The sequence below is a fragment of the Anarhichas minor genome, unplaced genomic scaffold (genome assembly GCF_050575085.1).
Source record: "Anarhichas minor isolate MPS153535 unplaced genomic scaffold, ASM5057508v1 ptg000014l, whole genome shotgun sequence".
Classification (NCBI taxonomy): Eukaryota; Metazoa; Chordata; class Actinopteri; order Perciformes; family Anarhichadidae; genus Anarhichas; species Anarhichas minor.
This window is the reverse complement of record NW_027466460.1, coordinates 11186083-11208993: the sequence shown is the minus strand read 5'-3', so window position 1 is coordinate 11208993 and position 22911 is coordinate 11186083. Positions and strand designations below refer to the sequence as shown.

At 42.4% G+C, this 22911-nt stretch overlaps 2 protein-coding genes across 2 annotated transcripts; both read left to right on the top strand.

The window, feature by feature from the left end:
* The first annotated feature begins 220 nt into the window (after positions 1-220).
* Positions 221-5049, top strand: casp3a (caspase 3, apoptosis-related cysteine peptidase a). Its single transcript, XM_076091468.1, has 6 exons — positions 221-430; positions 737-870; positions 3018-3146; positions 3242-3417; positions 3521-3632; positions 3724-5049. The coding sequence occupies exons 1-6, from the start codon at positions 372-374 to the stop codon at positions 3951-3953; spliced, it is 840 nt and encodes a 279-aa protein (XP_075947583.1). The 5' UTR covers positions 221-371; the 3' UTR covers positions 3954-5049.
* A 1663-nt stretch (positions 5050-6712) lies between these two features.
* Positions 6713-22911, top strand: stox2a (storkhead box 2a). Its single transcript, XM_076091933.1, has 5 exons — positions 6713-7097; positions 15072-15224; positions 18188-18598; positions 18707-20711; positions 22693-22911. The coding sequence occupies exons 1-5, from the start codon at positions 6749-6751 to the stop codon at positions 22892-22894; spliced, it is 3120 nt and encodes a 1039-aa protein (XP_075948048.1). The 5' UTR covers positions 6713-6748; the 3' UTR covers positions 22895-22911.

Below are 22911 nucleotides of genomic sequence, written 5' to 3'. Positions count from 1 at the left end.
TTAGATACTTTAGTTTTGAACATTGTATTCTCTTGAATCGTTAAGTCCATAACAATGTATTATATTTCTTAAACTGATCCTTAATTAGATGTCAGTTTCAGAACTATATTAACAATACACAAATACAATATAAAACCACAAAGTGTTACGTTTCCTGAACCTGGCTCCGCCCCTCGTCACTTGGAGGCGTTGCGCTTTAAATCGAGCGGCTCTCCGCCGCTGCGCGTGACATCAGCATCTTCTATCCGCCGCGCGCAGCTAGCTTAGTCTCTTACGTTAGCAGCTAGCATTAGTCGTCGGCTGGGTTTTTACCGTGCATCATACACAGGGTGTGTCATTTCACTGTGAGCTTCATTATCTGAATCAGAAGTATGTCGGTAAACGGACCCGGTGAAGACTCCACAGACGCAAAGAGTGGCGACGGACAACAGTGAGTCACGGTTTGTTTATTTATCCGATAGCTAGTTAGCGATGTTTATCAGCAGCCCATTGTTGTCCTCTCCAAGTCAGCAGGCGTGCAGAGATGAGCAAGCTGTTAGCATATTTTAATACACCCGCTTATTATTACACATCAGCTATTTGTCGGTAACGTTAGACCAGCTTTGAGTCACTCGTGATATATGAACAGGCCTGCGACCCATTAAATGCTTCCTTAGCCCTTTGTCGAGCATTACGTACAACGTGTTGTTATCACAGTTAAATTACATGCTGGTTTTATGGTCTCGTTGTCCCTCAGGTCAGAGTTGTCTTTGTCTGGCTCCGTGGACGTGGACGCCAAGCCCACCGCCCACAGCTTCAGATACAGTCTGAACTTCCCCAGCATCGGCCAGTGCATCGTGATCAACAACAAGAACTTTGACAGAAGAACAGGTGTTTTATATTTGACCTTAAGATGAAACGTATAAGTGAATCTGCTGTGAATACAAATTACCACTGTAGACGATTATATTTGATGCAGAACCAGGTTTAAATGTAATCTCTGGTTTTACTTAGTGCTGAAACTCTTTTCATAATAAGTTAAAAAGAATCATCTGGTGATAACGTCTACTCAAAGTAATTTAAAAAGTACTTTATAGTACTAGTTCCAAGGTAATGAAAATAATGACTTCCCTTTATGATATGTTTATTCTCTCTTGTTGGGTTCAAGTTTATTTTTCCAGCAATCGAGAAAAAGCCACACTGGGGATTTAAGAATGTGCCATTTCGAAATGCTCAGTTAATCTAGACTAAAGCAACAGGTGAGTCCAAGGCTAATGGGTCAGATGCCTCAAATGTTCACCGTTAAATATTTCATGAGGAGTAAGGGATCAGCTGGCTGAAGAGGTGTCTGTGGTGTCCCTGTCCAGTTGGGTGTACACAAGTGAACCTCAGTTGAGGTAGATTCGGCGAGGATATCCCCCGTCAGACTTGGAGATGTGTGAGCTCCATGACAGTTATTTTAAATGGAGACGGACATATCGGCGTTCAGCAAAGCAGGCCAATCATCTCGCATCCACACCTTTCATGAGACGACGAGTGTGCTCGGGGTCCCAATTTACTCTTGTTGCTGTGGATCCCGTTTAACTGCACCCCATGCCAGTTAATTAGATAACGATGGCTCTGTGTCCTTTAGTGAAAATGAGAACAAGCAGGCAGTTGTACTATTCCTTCTCTCTGCATCATTGCATTTGATTAAGACAATTCAATAACTCTCAGTGCAGCAAACTGTCAGTGGCTCTTTGGGAAGTTCAGGTATCCACATGATTTGCAGTGACTTGGCATGCATCACATGTGAACCCACGGTTTGATTAGTTCTTCTTTCAAGTTTGATGGAATTGGTCACTTGGGTATTGTGGCAGGATGCAGTAAGACAGCAGAATTGGCACGTGTCTTTTTGGTGTTCATAATCTTTTTGTGACTCATCACCATGTCTGCCCTTTAAGGATCTATAAGGGAATGTTACTTATTTTTGGATACAAAAGGCCTGATGTCTACAATAGTTGATGTGTGAGAACAGTCTATGCCATGTTTGAAAGAGCCTCCATTATCCGTCTGAGAAGACCTTTGATATCAGTGAATACAGCTTCAGTCTGCTGTGCATAAGTTACGGTACGATTTGTCTTATTTTGCCGTCAGACTTGTGTTTGACAAACTTGTCGAGCAGGACTAACTGAGTACACATGACTGCTTGGTCAACAATGTTCCAAGAGCAAGTAAATCATATGAGTGGGGTGGTAAGGCCTGCTCAACTGAGAATAGATTCCTGTTATGGTAAATATGTGCTTTCTCTAAATCACCACGCACGTTTCCAAGAATATTGCAGCATGTTGTGCAAGAGCCAATCAGACTTAGTGTAAAAATCTAGCAGGATAGGTGTGGTCCACAGCTCCACTCTTAGAAATAAAACAGATGGACCACAGTTACTGTAGCTAACAGACTAGAGAGGTGTTCAATCCTGAACACACGGGAGCTAGACGATGTAGTCTGACGGCACACAGCATGGTTGTGCCCTCCTAAGACAGACATTTTGACTCGTCATAGCGGGAAAGCACAGGTGTTACTAATGACGTTAACGATGGCTCTGTTCTATTCAAATGTTCCAGTCATCCATGACGGTGCGAATGCTATTCAGCCAGCAATCATCTCATTATTTACACCTGTTTAGGTGTTCTTTTTTTCTGGCTGATTGGGGTGAAGATATGTGGAGCTTTATGTGAGGTAACCAGAAAAGGTGCGCTCGGAAATCCCACCGTCACCGTGCAGGTCTGTGCAGGTTGAGCGTGAACAAAAAAAGTCTGTTAGGAGAATGGCCTGAATGCCTGGCTCTGTGAACAACAGAATCTTAAAAATGAATACAGACTAATGAACACCAAAACAATCACCTGTGTGTGGCAGTACAATGATAGGAAAACAAATGTGCTTTGCATACAATCTGCTTACAGTCTGTCATAATGGTGAAATCTGCATAAGAGGAAGGAAGATGTTGGTTCCTTAAAAATTAAGTTATGTCTTCATTGTGTTGCTTTTTGTTTTTAAAGGCATGAATCAACGAAATGGTACAGATGTGGATGCAGCCAACGCGATGAAAGTGTTTGGGAAGTTGGGTTATAAAGTGAAGGTTTACAACGACCAGTCAGTCGACCAGATGAAGCAGGTTTTAACATCTGGTAAGTTTGTTAGAAAATGTGTACACACACACAAATACTAGCTGCTGTCTTTCATATTGCGTATTAAAGATTAAATCCTATTTGTTTTAATTTAGCGTCAAAGGAAGACCACAGCTGCTACGCCTCATTTGTCTGTGTTCTGTTGAGTCATGGCGACGAGGGCGTGTTCTTCGGTACCGATGGCTCAGTCGAGCTAAAGTATCTGACGTCACTTTTTCGAGGTGATCGCTGCAAATCATTGGTGGGAAAGCCCAAACTCTTCTTCATCCAGGTATTGTAAGAGTTTGTCTTTTTATTATTTATTTTTCCTCCCCTTGGACTTTGCTAAAATGTCTTAACCTGGTCTTGTTTTTGTTTGTGTGCACATGGAGTAGGCTTGCAGAGGCACCGATCTGGACGCAGGCATTGAAGCAGACAGTGGAGAAGACGGCACTACCAGGATCCCTGTAGAAGCCGACTTCCTCTATGCCTTCTCCACAGCCCCAGGTTAATACTCACTCATACACACAGGTGCTTTTCTAGACTAATTGTTACCCTTTTTTACTTATTATATTGATGGACCCTTTACTGCCTACAGGCTACTACTCGTGGAGGAACACGATGTCTGGGTCCTGGTTCATGCAGTCGCTGTGTGACATGATCACCACATATGGAAAAGAATTGGAGCTTCAGCACATCATGGTTCGAGTGAACCACAAGGTGGCAGTAGAGTTCGAGTCTGTCTCCAATTCACCCGGCTTTGATGCAAAGAAACAAATCCCATGCATTGTGTCAATGCTGACCAAAGAGATGTATTTCTCCCCTTGATGTCGTCTGTCCATTGGAAGACTCCAGCCTTCATCTGCAGAAGAAAGGCTGGAGTATGAGGTGGTGTTTGTGAATTATTTTTAGTTTACACTGTCTGACTGCATACATCTTGGAAGTTCAGCTCACATATTTCACAATGCTTGGCATTATACGGTTCTTTCTGTGTGGAGCAGTTCTGAGATATGAGGCATTGAGTGTTTTTCTTTTTTTTTTTTTTTTTTTTTATATCCCTGCAGGACAACAACTTTGAATTGTCTTTTAAACATTTACCATAAAATGTTAAACAAAAGCATTAACGTAACAAAAGTGTGGATCTAAAAGATGAAATGTAATTGGCCGTATAATCCCAAGCTCTGTTTTCTACCGGTGAATGCCTCTTCTGTTTTATACTAAACACATTTCAGGGAAATATTTTGGTAGCCAGTTTGATAAAAACCTTTTTATGTTTGTTTGATCATGAAAACATAGATGGGCTTCCTGCCCTCCAACATCAGCATCTTATGACTAGGCAGTTTTTAACCCAAGTTTCTAAACAAAACTAGTCTATTTTGAAGGGATCGGGTGTCATTTCTGTCTGTTTTTAATCTTTCTTCACTATTGAGTGAATTTAATTGTTGTTTTTCATTTTCTAAATATCAGACTTCATAGCATGCATGAGAAAAGCCAGCCCACTTGTACGATACTTTTATTTGCTCATTTCCATACTTGAACACATCTGATCTAAGGCAGTAAATGTATTTATTTATTTTTTTTTTTTTAAGTTAAAACAAACGGGATGCTTTTTGCTATAATTTCAAAACGCAATTTGATTGTGTGCTGATCCAGGTGCTGGTCGTTTGTGAGTAAATATTTCAATATTTACAGCAAACTAGCTGAAATCAATTTTGCTGTTAAAATACTTCACTGTTTGACGATCCAGGTTTTATGTCGTATCAATATACTCGACTTTGCTATGAGCATCACTTTGGGCTTTTTTTTTTACATTAGTATTTTGTAAGCAGTGATACTGTGAGGTTGGTGTAATGTTATTTTTTCTGAAAAATAAAAACCACTTTTCATTGTTCTCTGTTGTACAGCAGAGTCAGTGTAACAATAACATCGAGTTTCATTACGGAAGTTAAAATGCTCAATTCTCATCAAATCTGGCCAGTGTTCATATCTCACAGAGCTAACCTCTACACACACACACACACACACACACAGTAGCGGGTCTACTTGTGCACACTGAGTGTAAACAACCAGATTACTCCAGATTTGCCACGCGGTGAGAAGAACTGTATCCTGAGGCCCTGGGCCAAATATAACTGGGCCTGAGATTCCTTCACTGCGAGCACAGACTTCACCTCAACTAGCTCTCACACACGACAGGCCACTTACCTGTTGAACGTACACAGACCAATATACAACTCCAATCTTAAGTAGATTTAACAAATTGCAATTTGTTCACCTTTGTTAATGTTAAGAATATAGTCTTGGGATAAAATCTGCAGGATACACAATACTGAATAATTCCTAGCTCATGTGATTGTATTCGCTTTATTGTATGATTGTTTTCATTAAGCCATACATTCTCAGATTTAAAGATTAAGCTATAAACTAAAATATGAATGTTACGTGATGAAACGCATCAATCCTGGTGTTGGTAATTCCATGATTTGTAAATGGCTCAAAACGCCAACTACAGTTTGAAATCAGCCCTAATAGACTCCTCTCTACGGTCTATTTGACTCTAAATGGACCATCATTTATAAATTAACATCATGCTGTATTGAAGAAGACTTGAAACTAGCGACTGAGACCATAAACCCATGTTTACAATGTTTATTGAAGTAATAAATCAAGTGAGAATTAAAAGTCATTTTCTCATAGACTTCTAAACAGACTTATTTTTGCAACCAGAGGAGTCGCCCCCTGCTGGTCAGTAGAGAGAATGCAGAATTCTTCAGAACTGGAGGTTGCCTTCTGGTCCTAATTTAATAAAGGACAATTCTGAATTTAACTTGACCGTTTTGGGACTAATCAAAGTTGTGTTGCTTTTGTCACTCGTAGTGACCTGGGGGAAGTTTTGCAAAAACTTGAAAATGTACTTTTATTAATCATTTAATAACGATTAATTGATTGATTAAAATATGTTTTACATATGATTATTATTATGCTTTATATATAAATCTGTGTCTGTTCTGTGTGAGCTTGCAGTAGAACAAATGTCCCTTTGGTGAAAATAAAGTTGAAGTAGATTTTACACTGAATCGTGCAGGTGTTTCTTATTGCTGGCCACAGCTTTGTGCCATTGGAGTGTGTTGTGGAGCCAAATCTTTGATGAACGTCCTTTGGTGTTTTCAGTCATACATCAAATCGATTGTTATTTTTGTTAACAATTAGATCAGCATAACATTGTTTAACAATTTCCACACATTGGCTCACATTGGGAGTTTACGTGTGGCCCTTGAACGCAGCACAAGTCCTCGCCTCTTTGTCGCTGTAAATAGACCCTAATACTCTTTGACATTGGGTTAGTTGGCTGCTGCGGACGGTGTGTCAGGTTGCTTATATCCCTGATTTTACATGCAGCACCTGTGTTTCACTTTTATAACGTCGTGCTGCAAACTGTGGAGCAGCGCAGCGTGTTTTTACTCTTTGGTCCATTTCTTTAATATGTCTGAACCCGTTTAAGACCACCAGCCATAGAAACGTTAAGACATGCGCTGGTCTAAAAACAACTTCCTACAGTGAAGAAACAGTAAGTTTTCTTTCATTTCCATGCGGACCACCGTGAACTTTGCTTGAAACGAGGAATGGAGAAGTCCCTTCCCGTCGCTCCGCACTCTCTGGCTCTGGTGCTGTCGCGGGTTCGCGGAGAAGATGAAGGGGACTCCCCACTATCATCATCACCATCACCACCACTCTCCGTGAAGGTACAGCCTCACTCCGGCTACGAGGTATTCGCGAATTTCAAATCCGTAAACATGCAGCATTTCTGGAACAAGGCGCTGACACACGCGCTGTGTGAGATGTTCTTCCTCGGCTGGATTGATGAGCATGTGCTGCTGATTCAGGGCAAAGAAGTTCATCTGCAGGTCCTCAGGAACGGGTGGACAAGACGGACCCTCAAACCCCCTCAGGGCTTTGCCATCACGTGCATAGGTGAGTATGTTAAGTTAATGCTATTGCACTCAACTGAAGCAGTTGCACAGGTAGTCCTTGCATAGGAGTCGTTGTTTTCCACTTGTTTTCTTTTTGCATGGGAAAAATGTGGCCTGCAGCCTGCAGCATGGCCACAAAACCATGCCGACCAACTCATCCACCAGTAAAAAATATTTTAAATAAGTTGCACAAATTAGCAGTAAAAGCGAGCGTTTAGAAAGTTTAGTGTTAACAATAAATAAAGTGTGCAGTGACAATGACATGTAATGACCACAGAGTCTGTCAGAAGAAGACTAGATGACACAAATAAAGTGATTTCAACTTTAAATTTAAACTCTGGTTGGTCATATTAACATGCATTGCACCATTTAGCAGTATTTCCATTTACACCGTATACGTCAGTCCAGAGCTGTAGACATGAGACTTAAGTCACAAAAAAAGAGGACATGGACTTGACTGCTCTCAGACTTGACACCCTAAACACTTGAACTAACTTCAGGGTTCAGATTTTCACCACGTAAAATCCTGGAACAATAAAAAAAACAATAGCTGCGCACCTTGAATATTGTTGAACTGGGGAAGACTAGTTTCAGGTATTGTGACCATTGCTACTGGAATAAACTGCAAAACAAACTGAAGTTACAGACACCAACCTTCTCAGAGAGACTCTAAAGTTCTGAAGCGCACCCTTCAAATGATAATTAGGTGTGCTCAAGTAACAAATAACCAAACGTGAAAAAGACAACTCTAAAGATTCTTCTTTAGTCAACCAACGTGTCAGAATGTGCTGATTGGTATTAAACCTAATACGACTCTCCTTATTTATGATAGTGAGTGAAAATACTTTCCCCTGAGCTTTTTATAGATCATCGTTTACTCCCTCTGTGAGTCAAGACAGGTTGCATGAAACCAGTCGCAGCTAGTCCGATGCATTTAGGCAGCATCTAACCTCGGCTGCTTCACATCAGGCAGTTCACTCGTTCACAAAGAGGAGACGGGACTCGGGCCCAGTACTACTCCAGCTCAACATTCCCACACTCGTACTCATCTTCTCCTGACAAGGCTATAACTCATGTATGCTGCACTCATCAATTTTTTTATTTTAACGATGGGTCAGATGAGTTTGGGTGTTGCTTGTCGTGACAAATCCGAAAACAGTTGTCACCCCAAAATTTTGCAGTTCCCTTTAACTCAACAGAGCATTTTAGCATCTTTCAGGCTTATTGTTTTTTGAAGCACGCGACCATCATAACAAAGTGATGAACTTTTATCAATCAATCAATCAATCAAAATGTATTTGTATAGCACATTTTTAAATACAACAAAGGTTGCCCAAAGTGCCATGGTGTCATGCAGTTGCAGTTCCCCTCATCTCAGCTCATTGTTTAGGTTTAACGGCCTGCAACTTTGCTGATTTTTTTAACACACTATCTGTTCTCATTAGCATCGTTTCCAGCAGATGTGTAACAGTATCTGTCTGTAATTTCACAGATATTTGAACTCAAACTTTGGGATCAAACAATTTGTCTCAAGTCAGCCTGTAGCACCTACTGCTCCGGCTCAACACTGACCAGACTCTTCATTGTTCCGACTGAACGGTTGATTTTAGTGTGTATTGTCCGTTCAAACACTTCTACAGCTCCTTTCATGTTATCAGGTGTCTACATTGAGCTGCTAGACATTGATTGTATTGACTGAAAAAGGTACGTTACAGTCCAAAAGGTAAATCTTAAAGATGCTTATTTTCCGAGTCCATCTGTCACAGGAAGTGACGTAGCTTCACTGACACCACTGGAGCAAACACAGATAAGCTGTGGAATGTTTGTCTTATAGCTAATAACTCACCAGACTCTATAATGCCAAAACCAACACAGTTTATAGGCTGTTGGTCCACATGCAGATGAGCTACTGATATATTTTTCACCAATAAACCCACGGTCTATCGGATAATTAACTTGGAACGGGACCAAACGGTGAAAAGTCATTTAGTGTTGTAGTTGCGCTGCATGCAACGGGGATGTGGCCACCACATTACTGGTCAGCATAATCAATCTTTACTTGAATAGTAAGCTCATTTGAATTCAAGCAAGAGTTACATTTCAACCATCTGGCCTCTTTGAGATCACCTGAAAGAACTCTGGCATGCAACAATGTTTTAGGGGTGTTGTTTAGTTTTTATGTCTATGAGTAATGATAATAATATACAGATAAAAACAACTACTGCAGTGTTGATTTTCTAGTATGGGCTGCAAGTTGCTGCGTGACTTATTTGACTTTACGAGACAAGTTCAAACAAAGTTCAGACAAATGATGCTGTTCATTAGCTGTGAGTGTAGATGGTCAGCATTTGGAATAATGTATACTTGCAAAATCATGCAACAATGTTGTCTTTTATTAACAAGATTTTGGACACTTGAATGCATCTGAAAAGTTTTTTGTCTGTAGGATAAAAACTAACAGACAGGCTGGAGGGAAACAGGAATGGATTAAAATCTCCATTATTGAATAAATAAATCTAGACAATTCAAATTTTCTTTACGTCTTAGATGGCTGAAGTCATGTAGCTGTTGTGAAATGCTATTTTGATGTGGGATTTGTAAACTTATACAGTTGTGCACATTACTCACATACAAGTGCTACATGTTTATATAATGCAGATTATCCACCAAACTGCCCGGGAGTGTTTGATTAGAGCCGAAAAGTAGCTGGATTACAACATTTAGACTAAAGTTGTGGATTTTCAGCTGTGTGGAAACAAAGTGGTTTTTAATACCGACAATTCAAATCTGATTAACCGAGGGACTTTGTATCCGTTAGCAGGATACAAACAATGGACTAGGAGGAGTGCGTGTGCTCTTAAGGAAGGAAAAGTGGAGCATTTGTGCAGGAAAGCACCGACTACGGCACTGCATTCCCTGCTGTAGCAGAGGTCTCCTCTGGAAGGAAAGGGAGGGTCCCAGTGGAGAATTTGGAGGAAATGTTAAACGCAGCGGAGAGATTTGTTGCCGTATATCTTAATGTCAGATGTGTTATGTAGGCTGTGGGCTGTGGTGAAACGTCTTTTGTCTCTTTATTCGGTGTCTGGCCTTAAGAGCTTACTGCGAAAAAGACGTGTGTTGTCCTAAATGTTCCACTGGAGGGCAGACCACCGGCAAAAATGGTCCTGTTTGCAAGGAAGTTGGATGGATTTGTAGCAGGCCACAAATCCTTTAAAGCTCAGAACTAGTGTGTTGTACAACAGGATAGTACTATCAATGCAACATCTGTGTTGGATTTATCCTGCATGTGGTATTACATTAATGACATTCTATTGATCATTTATTGGTAACACATGCCTTTAGACAAATCCAGTCTTACGATGAGTTGATGTACTTCACCTAAAAGACATTCAACACACAGCTAGAACAACCTTTAATGAGATTCCAATACTGTGTAACATTCTTAGCGACGGCTCTATGGATGTTACAATCCACTGACTTTTCATTTTAACACCATCATCAGGACACAATTTACATTTTTTTCTAATACTTTTCACCATACACCTGCTAAAACTAACCAACTCAGCTGCACTTTGTGTTCAGTACTTATTGGCGAATGTTAACATGCGAAGACTGTCAACATGGCAAACATTATACCTGTTAAACATCAAAGTGCTAGCATCAGCGTTGTGAGCATGTTAACACGCTTACAATAATGCTACACATTAATAACATGCATTAGCTAAATGCCTATTGAGCTGCCTTAAGTCTGTTATTGATACATTTTCTGATATTTCCTCAATTACGTCTTTTTGTCAGCAAGATGTAAGAAAATAGTGAAAAATGTCCATTGTAGTTCTTCAAATGTTTTTCTATATTCACCCCGAAAAAGTATTCGATCCTCACATATGACCAGTGGATGTTTTAGGCATTGTCGCTTGAATAATGAAAAACAATTATTCAGTTATCAAAATTGTTTCCAATTAATTTTCTGTCGACCGACTAACAAAGTAATCGACTAATCGTCCCGACTCTAATCGCTTCACATTTGGAGGGATTAGGACATTTTATAGGATATCTTGTTGTGACTGTGGATACGTGGCCTCATAAAATGCCTTCTTATTATCAGGACATCTTGCCACTTATTTCTCACAGTCAGTGTAATAGTTGTAAGACAAGTGTTGGAAGGACCTCAATGTGTCGAGCAGCGATGCAGGAGTATTTTATGTCCGTACAAACTGACAGCTCAGTCCCCCCCCCCCCCCCCCCCCCCCCCCCCGTCTCTGTGGCGTCTGTCTGCTTCTATCTGGAGTAACTGGCTCTTTAAGGGAACAGCACTCAAAAAGGTAACAGCTATGAGATCATCGGCTTGCGTCGTCATGGCAACAAAGGCTGTTGCAGTACTACTGAGAAATAAAATGGCTGGCGTGGTGTCGCTCTCCCTCCTCCTCCTCACCCCTCCTTCCCTTCCTCTCCTCTTTCTCTTTGGTATCAGTGAACTGGAGCAGATTGGTTGTGACACCGCCACCCCCCTCCTCCTCCTCCTCCTCCTCCTCCACCCGTGGCCTGTCCTGCCCTCTCACTTTGCTCCTTATTCTGTCCCTCCAACCGTCCATTCACACTCCACACATGTGAGTCAGCAGGAGTCTGCAGCTAGCAGGAGCTGCCACTCTGGATGTGATTAAGGGGATGCTTTGGGGTTTTTCTTTTTCACTGACAGCTCCGCACGGTATTAAGTTACTGAATCAACCGGTGGAAAGCACTGATCACGCACACACAAAATCTGGACGCTGTAAAATGGTTCCCTTTGGTTGTGGCCCTGTCAAGTCTTTAGCTTCAGGTGAGATGCAAAAAGAGGACGGATGGTGGTTTAAGGGGCCCCTCATCCTTCAAGAGCAGAGGGTGAGGGAACACGAGAGAAAGGAGGGCGAGGATGGAAATTCAGCCAAAGATTCAGAGCCTGAGCTATTCCCCGGACAACATCTGATGGCTGAATATATATATATATATATATATATATTTATTTTGTTCCTGTGTGTGTGTTTCGAGCTGTTGATATTTGCTCTCCTCTCTGCCGTATGCATGTCCTCAATCTCTCTCTCCCTCTCTTGCATCCTCTCCTCCCCTCCCCTCAGCCTCAATCACCCAGACACAGACGCATGCATGCTCACGCAGAATCGCGCGCAGCAGGCGGATGCGCGCATACACACTTTCTCACACACACACACACACACACATACTCACACACCCTTCCTGGAGGTGCTGGGAGCAGCTGCAGCATTAGCGTTGAAAGAGATTTGCCATTGACTGGAGTTTGCATCCCCCCCTGTTAAATGAATGGATGCTACGCCGATAGAATTGGGAGCTTCTTCCGTTGGATTGCGGGAAACGGTGGATTTCTATTCTTGAAATTTTATTTATTTATTTCTATGCTCTCCATTTTTTTCTCCCCACCCTCTCCTGGTGTGCTGTTGTCGAAAGGACGATGGGGTCTTGTGCTTGATCGGATAAAGATGGAGGTGAACGTGGCGTCTCCGGTGCTTTGCATACTATTGAGGTTTCACTGCCCATTAGGGTGAATGGAGCTTTTATTTTATTTTTTTAAGTGGGCTCTTTTGTTTTCCGGGGATCGGCCGAGCACTCCTGTGGTGAATTGAGCTGTTGTCGAAGACTGGGCCTCTTAAGCTTTGAATATTTGACCATCCATCTATCCCCTCCTTTCTTCCCCTGTTACCGACTACTCAAAAGGAACAAGCGGATCCCAAAACCTCCACTGAAATCTCTCCACACCGTCCTCCTTGCTTCCAATGCCCCATTTCCCTCATCTCTACCCCTGCCCCCCCCACCTCTCTCCCGCTCCCTCCTCCCACATCAGAGCGGCTACGTAATGTGCCTCCCTACGCATGCAAATGGGGATGCTACAAATGGTGGCTGGGACTGATGTCGATGAAAGGGTGATGCCTCGCGCAATCACCTGCACCTTAGCCGCTGCTGCCATCGCTCCAGATCAGCCTGGGAGAGCCCAGCAGCCTATGACAACCACCCACAGTGCGAACACAGTCGCTTGTAGCTTGCTCGTGGATGTAAATGAGACGTGTGTATGCGTGTGAAGGCGCACACTGGTTCCTGCCATGTCTGGTGTGTGATCGCTCTAGCGGGACGTTCTTACTGATGCGGGGGAGGCACTGAGCCTGAGGTTGGTCGACCTCCCCCTGCACACACCCCCCTCCCCCTTCCCCCTTCCCTCCCCTTCCCCCTTCTCCCCCCTCTCCCACCACCTTATCCCAGCCCCCGGGGGGTGAAGGCCACCTGGTAAAGGGGTCACGATGAAGAAGAACCGCAGCAGCAATCTGCGGCGGCCCTGGCCCAGCTCGGAGCATACCGAGCGCCCGCTGGAGCACAATCTCTCCCGTGGTGAGAAAGACATCCGTGTGCAGAAGCAGCATCTTCCTCCCCCTCCTGCTCCTCATTTCTCTCCGTCCCCACCGAGTTATCGTGCGCCAGGTGAGTCTTTGACACTCCCACCAACTGAGGCTCCACCCTCTCGCTACGCAGAGCAAAGACAGTTTGATTTGAGTTCGAAATGGACAAAATGTTCGTACTATCAAGTAGGAAATGATGGCAACTTCATTACTCGTAATGTCTAATGTATCAAGTGAGGTCAAACTGAAATAGAGAAGAAATACTTTGGATACTGGACACTCATTTGGCTCATTTTAAAATTCAAAACTGTATTTCTGTGGGTCCAAATAACCATTTTACTTCCTGACATATTATTCCCATCTCCTTCATATTTACTGACCTATGTTTCATCACTTACAAATTTTGTATACCGTCAAAAAACTTGTACAATACATCAGTGGCATCACCCCTTTTAGTGTCAGGTTCATATTTTGTGTTTGTTGATATTACAAAAGGTCTTCTGGGCCATCTCTCATCATGAACTAATGTCTTTACCGAGAAAATCTCATCGGTTCTGTCCCTTTTTATTATAGATATTGCATATATCTTTCTGCCGTCTTTGTTGCTTCATTGTAAGATGTGGAATAAATACGACAACTCATTCCCATACTACACAAGCACAGGACGGGGATCCAGCTTTCCTCATGTTGACTAAAAGGAGTAAAGCCTCGTAAAGCCACATAAAGCTTAGGGGGCTGTGATACTAAGCAGAGATAACGTCATCGTGTTGCTTCACTGACCGTTCCGTTGAGTGTGGTGAGGAGGCAGGGCCCTGCACACATTTCAGCTCAGGTAAAAGAAGTGTAGGTAGTAAAATGATCACAACACTTAAAACTGCGATCAATGAGGCGACATTAATTCGTCTGTTTATCCGTCCACATCGGAAGACTTAATGTAAGGTTAAAAATCAAAGACGGAGGCTTCGGTAGTATATTTTCTCATTTTATCGCGTAACCCTCTATCGATCAGCAGGTTTAGGTCAGAGGACAGGGTCAGCTACAGCAAAGGTGCTGCAGCGATGGATTCAGTGTGCTGCTTTACAACCTTTAAGCAGGGCAGATGTTTGCTCTCAGAGGGGCTTGAAGCTGGGCGGTCTGGTTGTAGGATGATCTCACTACTCACTACTGCTGACGGCAAAGCCAGCTTAATTCAACAAAGGCTACAGAGAATGTCTGTGTGTAAGCCGTCAATGTGGCGCTAAAGTCAGTTATGTTTTGTTCAAATCAAAATGTGTTGGGTTTGATTGTGTAAGCATCCTTTATCCGTGCGTGAGATCATGTGAAATGAATAGCGACGTTTGCGAAGACTCAGGTGATCTCGCGCTACGGCTGCTGCAGCAGCAGCTGCCTCGTTATGCTAACCTACGAGAAACGGGAGGAACGAGGGGCTAAAGGAAGCACAGAGAGGAGGGGTGGAGCTGTTCGAAGGCAGCATGCAAACTGCTGCTGTTTGACCATTACATCATAGCTTCACACGCTGCGCCTGCTGTTCATTCATGATCTAACAGTTGTGCCTCCTCCTCCTCCTCCTGCAGGTGACGTGTCTCCGATCAGCATGTCACCTATCAGCCAGTCACAGTTCATCCCGCTGGGGGAGATCTTGTGCCTGGCCATCTCTGCTATGAACTCTGCCCACAAGCCGGTCAACCAGGAGGCTCTGGTGGAGCACCTCACTGCCAGCTTCCCAGGTACGCTCCTCTGACCTCCTTCTTCAAAAAATAGGACCGCACAAAGCATGCAGAAACGGATTTTTGAATACATATACATCTGTGCATGTGTCATACCTGGTTTATTAACTCCTGATTTGTTATTTATTAAAATCAATTTCATTTTATACACGCCAGGTTCAAAGAGCAAAGTAATGGTATATATATATATATATATATAAATGCATTAAACATCTATTGATCTCACCTCAGGGCTCTGACGCATTTCAGTGATTGAGTATTGAGATATTTCATCCTGTCAAATCTTGCAAGCAACATCAATGTTTCAACGGGGATAGGTATGAAACAATTAGTCAATTAAGCAATCAATAAATCTGCCCATATTTTAATAATCGACTTATTTTAAGTCATTTTTCAAGCAGCTTTTCAGATGTGAGGATTTGTTGCTTTTCTCTACTATATGTGTAAACAGAATACCTTTGGAATTTGGACTTCTGTCTCGGCAAAATAATACATTTGAAGATATCCCGTTGAGGAAAGCTAGCGGACATTTTTCACTATTTTCCTACATTTTATTTTTTTTAAAAGACATGCAGCCCTAAATTTGAGAAATAAATACAGGTCTAAAATGTAGAAAAACACTTCAGCTCCCTGTGCCATTCTCCTCTTCGTTTTCTCTACTCATATTCGGTGTTCGGTTTTATTCACAAGCGATATAATACACATTTATTTATAGGACTTTGTCTATGAACACATTATGTTGTTAGAGTGATTTGAAGAACCTCAACCAGACCAGTATTCATTTTTAAATATTAATTCAGTGGCATCATGGAAGTAGCACATTTCCTCTTATTATAAATAAAAAATCTAATCATATTATTATTATCTCTCCATGAAGGCATAGTTCAGATTATTTGAAGTGGGGTTGTATGAGGTAGTTATCCATGGTCAGTGTGTTATCTACAGTAGACGGCGGTCGTCCCGCACAGGAGCAAACCAATACACTGCTGTGGACGGGGGCAGCAGCAACACGAATTTAACAACCTAAAAGAAAGGCCCACTTTAAAAACTTTAAAATGAATCAATATTTGTTTACGTAAATGCTATATTTAGAATATTATCTCAGCTTTATCTTGCTGTCAGACAGCCCTGTTTGATGGGGAATTGAACTTCAAAACCACGAGACTCTGTTGACAAAAGCAGTATAGATAAATTTCCCTTTCAGTTCAGTTCCCCATCTGAAAATATTCTAAATATAGCATACACTTAAGCTGATGTTTTTTTTAGGTAGGCCTTTCTTTTAAGAAGTTAAAATGTGTTTTAGCAGTACATTGCTCTGCTCCCGTGCTGGTACTCTTGTCTGCTTCTACAAACTTCAGCCGTGCTGACTACCATCTGCTGTAGGTAATAGGCCGACTATGGATGAATACCTCATACAACCCCACTACAAAAAAATTTAAACTATCTTTTGGCAAATTATATAAGCACAAAACAAAGATGTCCCAGCTTTTTAAAAATACTATTATCTGTTTTTTACTGAGTCCAAACTGTTGCTTCGTTGCAATGGGTTAATGGGTTGAATATATGTAATGTTTTAAAATTGTTATTTTCTTCTGTACTAAAATGTATAAAAAAATGAAATCCTAAAATGTATCGAAACACTGTTTAAAAGCACAGCTTTTACCACTGTGTAACCGAGTTGTCGGTCAAATTTGGGAATGGGAAGCATGTCCCTCAAATTTATCTCTATTTCGATATGACGCCTCAGTGAAAAGGAGTCGATCTTATAGGTTGCATCATTGCTGTGGAAAAACACACAGGGGTGATGTAATGTCAGGCAACACAAGACCATGCTAGACAAAGGTAATGAATGATGTTGAAAATTGACTACTTGTAATGTTGATTTGGTCATTTATACAAGCTAAGCTCTTGCGGTGACTGATTAAAATATCCTCAGGAGTCCTCTAGGAATGAGTGTTAAGTTTATTCAGTTTGTTTTTACACATTAAATCTTAGATCATGGTATCAGTTTTATAGTATACAAGTCACGGACATTACTTAAGATGTCTGAGGATTTGTGTGAGCTGTGGTAATTGGCAATTAGTAAAATCAGGTTAGCTAACAAATTATAAAAAATAAAAATGCTTTTCTAATATGTAAAACTCACCTACAGGTTTTTAAAGAGATGCAGACAATCATTTATCATTTTCTAGAGAATTAAAAACATTTGACATTTATATTAATTGAATTGTTTATTTTAAAATAGAAGGAAACATTCAATGTTCAAAACATTCAAACAATGAATAGATGTTAATGTGATGTACCCACCAGTGGGTCTGTTCATTTATTTATTCATGTGCTGCCAAGCTAAATTCAAACCAATGCAAGTTTAGCTTAACTTCTAGTGAGATCATAATGTTTCCAAACATGAATATGAATATGTCAAGCTTAGTTTTAGAGACATGTGGCACAATACATCTGCAATATATCTCTGAGATCCATGAAAAACGAGGCGACTTTGGTTTGAAAATTTCACTCCACATGAACATTATATAAAACGTGAAAGACGTTTTTTTTAATAAGAAGATGCAGAATATGCTATTTTATTTATTAAGATGAGGAATTTATGGGAAACAATTCAATGTAGTTGGATCTTCAAATTAATTATTTGTCTTTTTTTAAAGTTCTGAAAAAAATTAATCCTCACGCAGTCCCATCTTTCACCCCTAATTCTTGCCTCTGGTGAGATTATATATGTTCAATTTAGATTTTAATTGATTACACATGCATTGGGTGACTGAAACATCATGGAAGTTCCACATTTTTTCTTCAACTATAATCTTTTAATTTTGATTATTTAACTGTCTCCAAATGGTCTCTATGCTCAGAAACATTATTCAAAATGTCCTGTGTTTGAACAAATGTATTGTAAATACAAAATGTATGTGAAATGTATTTGTGCTTCTGATCTGTGTCTCCTGCAGGCGTGCCTACACCCAGCTCAGAGGTTCTGCGACATACCCTGAACATGCTGGTGCGAGAGAGGAAGATCTACCCAACTCCAGAGGGCTACTTCATTGTCACCCCCCAGACCTACTTTATTACTCCTTCCCTCATCAGAACCAACAACAAGTGGTATCACCTGGATGATCGGCTGCAAGAGCGCCAAACGCAACAATCACAGCAGCAACAACAGCAGCAGCAAACTCAGCAATGCACTTCGCCTCAGTCTGGCAACGTAACACCATCTACACCTGGCTGCCTGAGAGAGAGGCCTCCTCGCAAGAATCACAGTGACTCGTACAACTCCTATCGCGAAGACTCGTCCAGACTTCACAGTAGTAAGTCACCAAAGGAGCACAGGGGAGATTCTTATCAAAGTAAGCCCCCCAAGGATCACAATGGCGGGGAACCTCCACCAAGCACGTCAACCAAGGAGCACCGAGGAGAACCTCCGTCGTACCCTTATCCCCCTCTTCCCACTTCCCCTCCTGCCCAGCAACCGCCGCCTCAAGAGCCCGCTGATAAGAGCAAAAGCATTACTTCTTTCCCTTATAAAAGTGACACTCTGACCAAAAAGAAAGAAGGAAGTGGTGGCGGTGGAAGCGGCGAGAAGCAATCCAAAAGGTTCGGCCTCAGGCTCTTCAGGCTGAGTTTCAAGAAGGACAAAATGCGACAGCTGGCCACCTTCTCAGGCCAGTTCCCCCCAGAGGAGTGGCCTCTTCGTGACGAGGAGGTGCCAACCACGGCCATTCCCCGCGAGGTGGAGATGGAGATAATCCGCCGAATAAACCCTGACCTATCGGTGGAGAATGTGGCAAGGCACACGGCTGTGATGAAGAGGCTGGAGGAGGAGCGTACGCAAAAGAACAAGGCAGGCTCCTCAGCCCAGCACAGTGCACGGAGCAGGAGGGGGAGGGGCCACAGGAGGGCCCTACATGGGAAGTCCCGCTCACACAGCAAGCCCCGAACCTCCAGGGGAGACCCGTCTGAGGGTTCAAACTGGGACCTTTTGTTCATGGAAAGGGATTACCGCTTCTTTAGCCACTCGTTAGTTCGCTCGCCTCGGGAGGCCATGTACACCGTGGAGCGCAGACGAAGTGGAGGCGCAACGTACCTGGTCCATAGCAACCCCAACATTACCGAATCGTACTGCCCGGTTACTCCCGAGTGGGACGTGTCTGGGGAGCTCGCCAAGAGACGGACGGAGATGCCCTTCCCAGAGCCGTCGCGCGGGACGTGCCAGTCCAGAGTGCAAAGAAGTCACAGTCACAATCAGGACAGGAAGTCGCGTCACGATAGGTCAGATCAAGCTAAGGAACGCTCTCGGTCCATGGACAACTCCCTCAAGGGCCCGTCACTGGGGGTGCCAGAAGACTTTGACCCCACTCTGGAGGAGCGTAGTCATTACTACACTGATGACGGCACCCTGCGCGCCACGCAGAAGTCCTCCCACTACTCAAGGATCATGTTGTCTGCTGCTAAGTTCCACTCTGATTTTAATGTGCCTGATTTGGGGAAAGGGAGTTTGGACGAGTCAAGGATCCGGAGTACGATGGAGAGGAACAAAAGCAGAGACAGCTTGCCATCGTACAATGAGCTAATGGGACTTTCTCCTAAGCCCTCAGCAGATGAGTACTTCCAGTGCAATACGTCAAATGAAACAATCCTAACTGCCCCTTCGCCTCAGGCAAAATCAGAATATGACACATTAACCTCATCAGGGGGACTCCGAAAGGGCTCTCCGGCTGACCGCCAAACGCCTCACCTCACCTCTCCTCACACGATGGAGTACAAAGAGGACTTGTCGGCAGCAAAGGGACAGAACGGCTCAGTGCGACTGACGCCAAGCCAGACGCCGGAGCCGGTGCAAAATGCCCGTTTGACGCCACACCAACACAATGTAGATCCGGGAGGGGGAGGAGGCAGTATGGTGATCAAGAGGAAAGAGATCTTCAGCAAGGACACTTTGTTCAAACCTCCACACAATGCCTTGTCCACAGGCTACGTGGACAGCAGCTACACCAAGTCCGGCACATTGCGGAAAGCCTCACATGCCAAATCAACAGAGGCCCTAGACAATCCTGAGCCCCAGCAGCCTTCCAATTCAGCCACTTCCTCAGCGTCACCGGCAGTTTTACAGAGCTGCTTAGAGCCAACAGTCCCCTCCGCCTCCTTTGACTATTATAATGTATCAGATGATGAGGAAGAGGAAGAGGCAGAGGATGACTCGCACAAAGAGTTGGCGACAGCAGAGGACAACGAGGACCATGGGGAAGTGGGCGGTAATGGCGGAGGCAGTGGTGGTGGTGGTGGGGAGGGAACCATGCAGTGGTTACTGGAGCGGCAGAAGGACCATGATCTGCAGCGGAAACTGGAGACCAATCTGACCTTACTCAGCCCCAAGGAGACGGAGAACAGCAGCAGCCAGAAGTCAGCCCACTCTGCCCGTTTGGACAGCATGGACAGCAGCAGTGTCACGGTGGACAGTGGATTCAACTCCCCCAGGTATGTGCTCAAATGAACAGTCATGAATGTACCATCATCTGACACCATTTTCTTTACAGTTTGCTCTTAAAATGTTAAGTCTAAGCGGGGGAGGTCAAAATCAAGAAGAACACAAACATCTGGATTGCTGTCAAACTGGATGTTGATATATGGATGTAGATTGAACTATAGAGGTTGATGCATTCACAAACAAATTCAGGTCTTTACATCTACACACCACTTTATTAGGTACACCTGTTGAATATAATTGAATCCAATACAATCTATAAGAAGTTCATAATGTTTTTGGTGAAAGAATACATTTTAACTATTGAGGTTTGATTACATCACATTGTACAGGTGTACCTAAAAAAGTGGACGCTGAGTGTATATCTGTATTCTATATTTATATTATATTTTTTGGGCTATTTTAAGAGCAGCTCTCCGTGATGTGTCCCAATGCTGCTATTTAAAATCAGATAAAATGTAAAACCGTGAGAAGGACCAGTTTCCTACTTTAACAAACATTTCTTACTTGTTGTGAAATCCAGCTAAAACAGAACAAATTGTTTTCTATAAGAAGTGTTCAGTGTTGTCATTCGCACACTTCATAAGTTTCGAGCCTGAACTTTGCTGTGGGGTTAGCCGATGATGTGTAGAGCACGTTCTCACCTATTATTTTATTACGAATTTTAAAATCTGCACAAAAAAACACCATAACCACCACTTGCATGCTGAACAGTAAATAACTCTTTGGTTTACCAATAATTTATTAATTATATTAATTCTGTTGGTTGGTGTATGGATAACTGGAATCGTATTTAAAGCACACAGCTGTGACACTGCAGTGTCTTTGTTTTATTTCCTTCATCTTGATTGTAACAAATGGCTTATCAACCTTTGCTTCAACTTCAGATGACAGACACAGTTTTTTGTTATGTACAGAAAAAACTGCTGAAGTAAATGATCCATAAAATGCATCAACATGAAATGAATCGTTGAAGCTTCATACCAACATCTGCAAACATCTGTTTATCAGACAAACAAACGTACCAGCTAGCTGCTCCTTGAGTAAAACACGAACTCACTGCTGCCGTTTAACATTGGTGAATCACTTGTAAACCATTTAAAACACGATCAACCAGTTGCCAGATAGAGATCTCCACCAGTTGAATACTGCACTTCCAGAAAGTTGTTGGGCAGATTTAATAAAAAGAAAAGTCAAATTAAAGATATCCTGACTTCTATTGCCTAGTTTGGATTAAACTCGAAATACGCTGAATGAGACACTTCCCATAATGAAACTAAATAGCGTCTGTCCTTAGACTCTCCTTTTTGTAACACAAGATTTCTGTCAAAACATTCTCAGTTAAAGTTGAGGGAAAATAACCCTGATGACATCATCTGGATTTTAGAACGCCTCCATCAGAGCCACAGAAGACATTATACAGGCTTTCCACCGGCTAATCGTCATGTGGAAAATTAATAGAATTAATTATAAAAAATGATACATATGTAAGTTCCTAAGAAAGATTACTCTTCAAACATAAATGTTGGGCTAAAATATATTAAATATGAGGAATAGATAATATAAAATTTGCAATTTACACAACATGAAGCATGTGCTAAATATGATTTAATATGATATAAATATGATTTAATTAATGATCAACTTTATATATGGTTATGGCTTCTACTCAGACTCAAAGTTGCTTTATTACATTTGATTTTTTAGGTTTTTTTCCTGGATGAATGACTGAAAACTTTTGGGATTATAATGGGAGGAAACCTGGAATTATTATTATTATTATCATTCTCAGTAACTACAATTCATCGGCGTTTTTCTTCAGTCTGCAAAATCTTCTGCAAATTGCTTCCATTTATTTCACTGATATTCTTCTTTCTAGCCAAGCACACCTTATGAGATGCACAATGTGAGATGCACAATGTGAGATCTGCGTTTTGAAAGCAAACACTTGACTTCTTGTTGTCTCTTGTGCAGAACGCGTGAGAGCCTTGCATCCAACACATCCAGCATCGTGGAAAGCAATAGACGGCAGAATCCAGCGCTGAGCCCCGGCCACATCGGCACGAGTAGTATCGGACTGCCATTCAGCTTTCGCGCCATCCCAGAACCCCCCACCACACAGCCTGAGAAACTCCAGAAGTCATCGAACTGCCTGGCCTCCATCACCAGCGTCTGACAGGCAGCACAGACCGA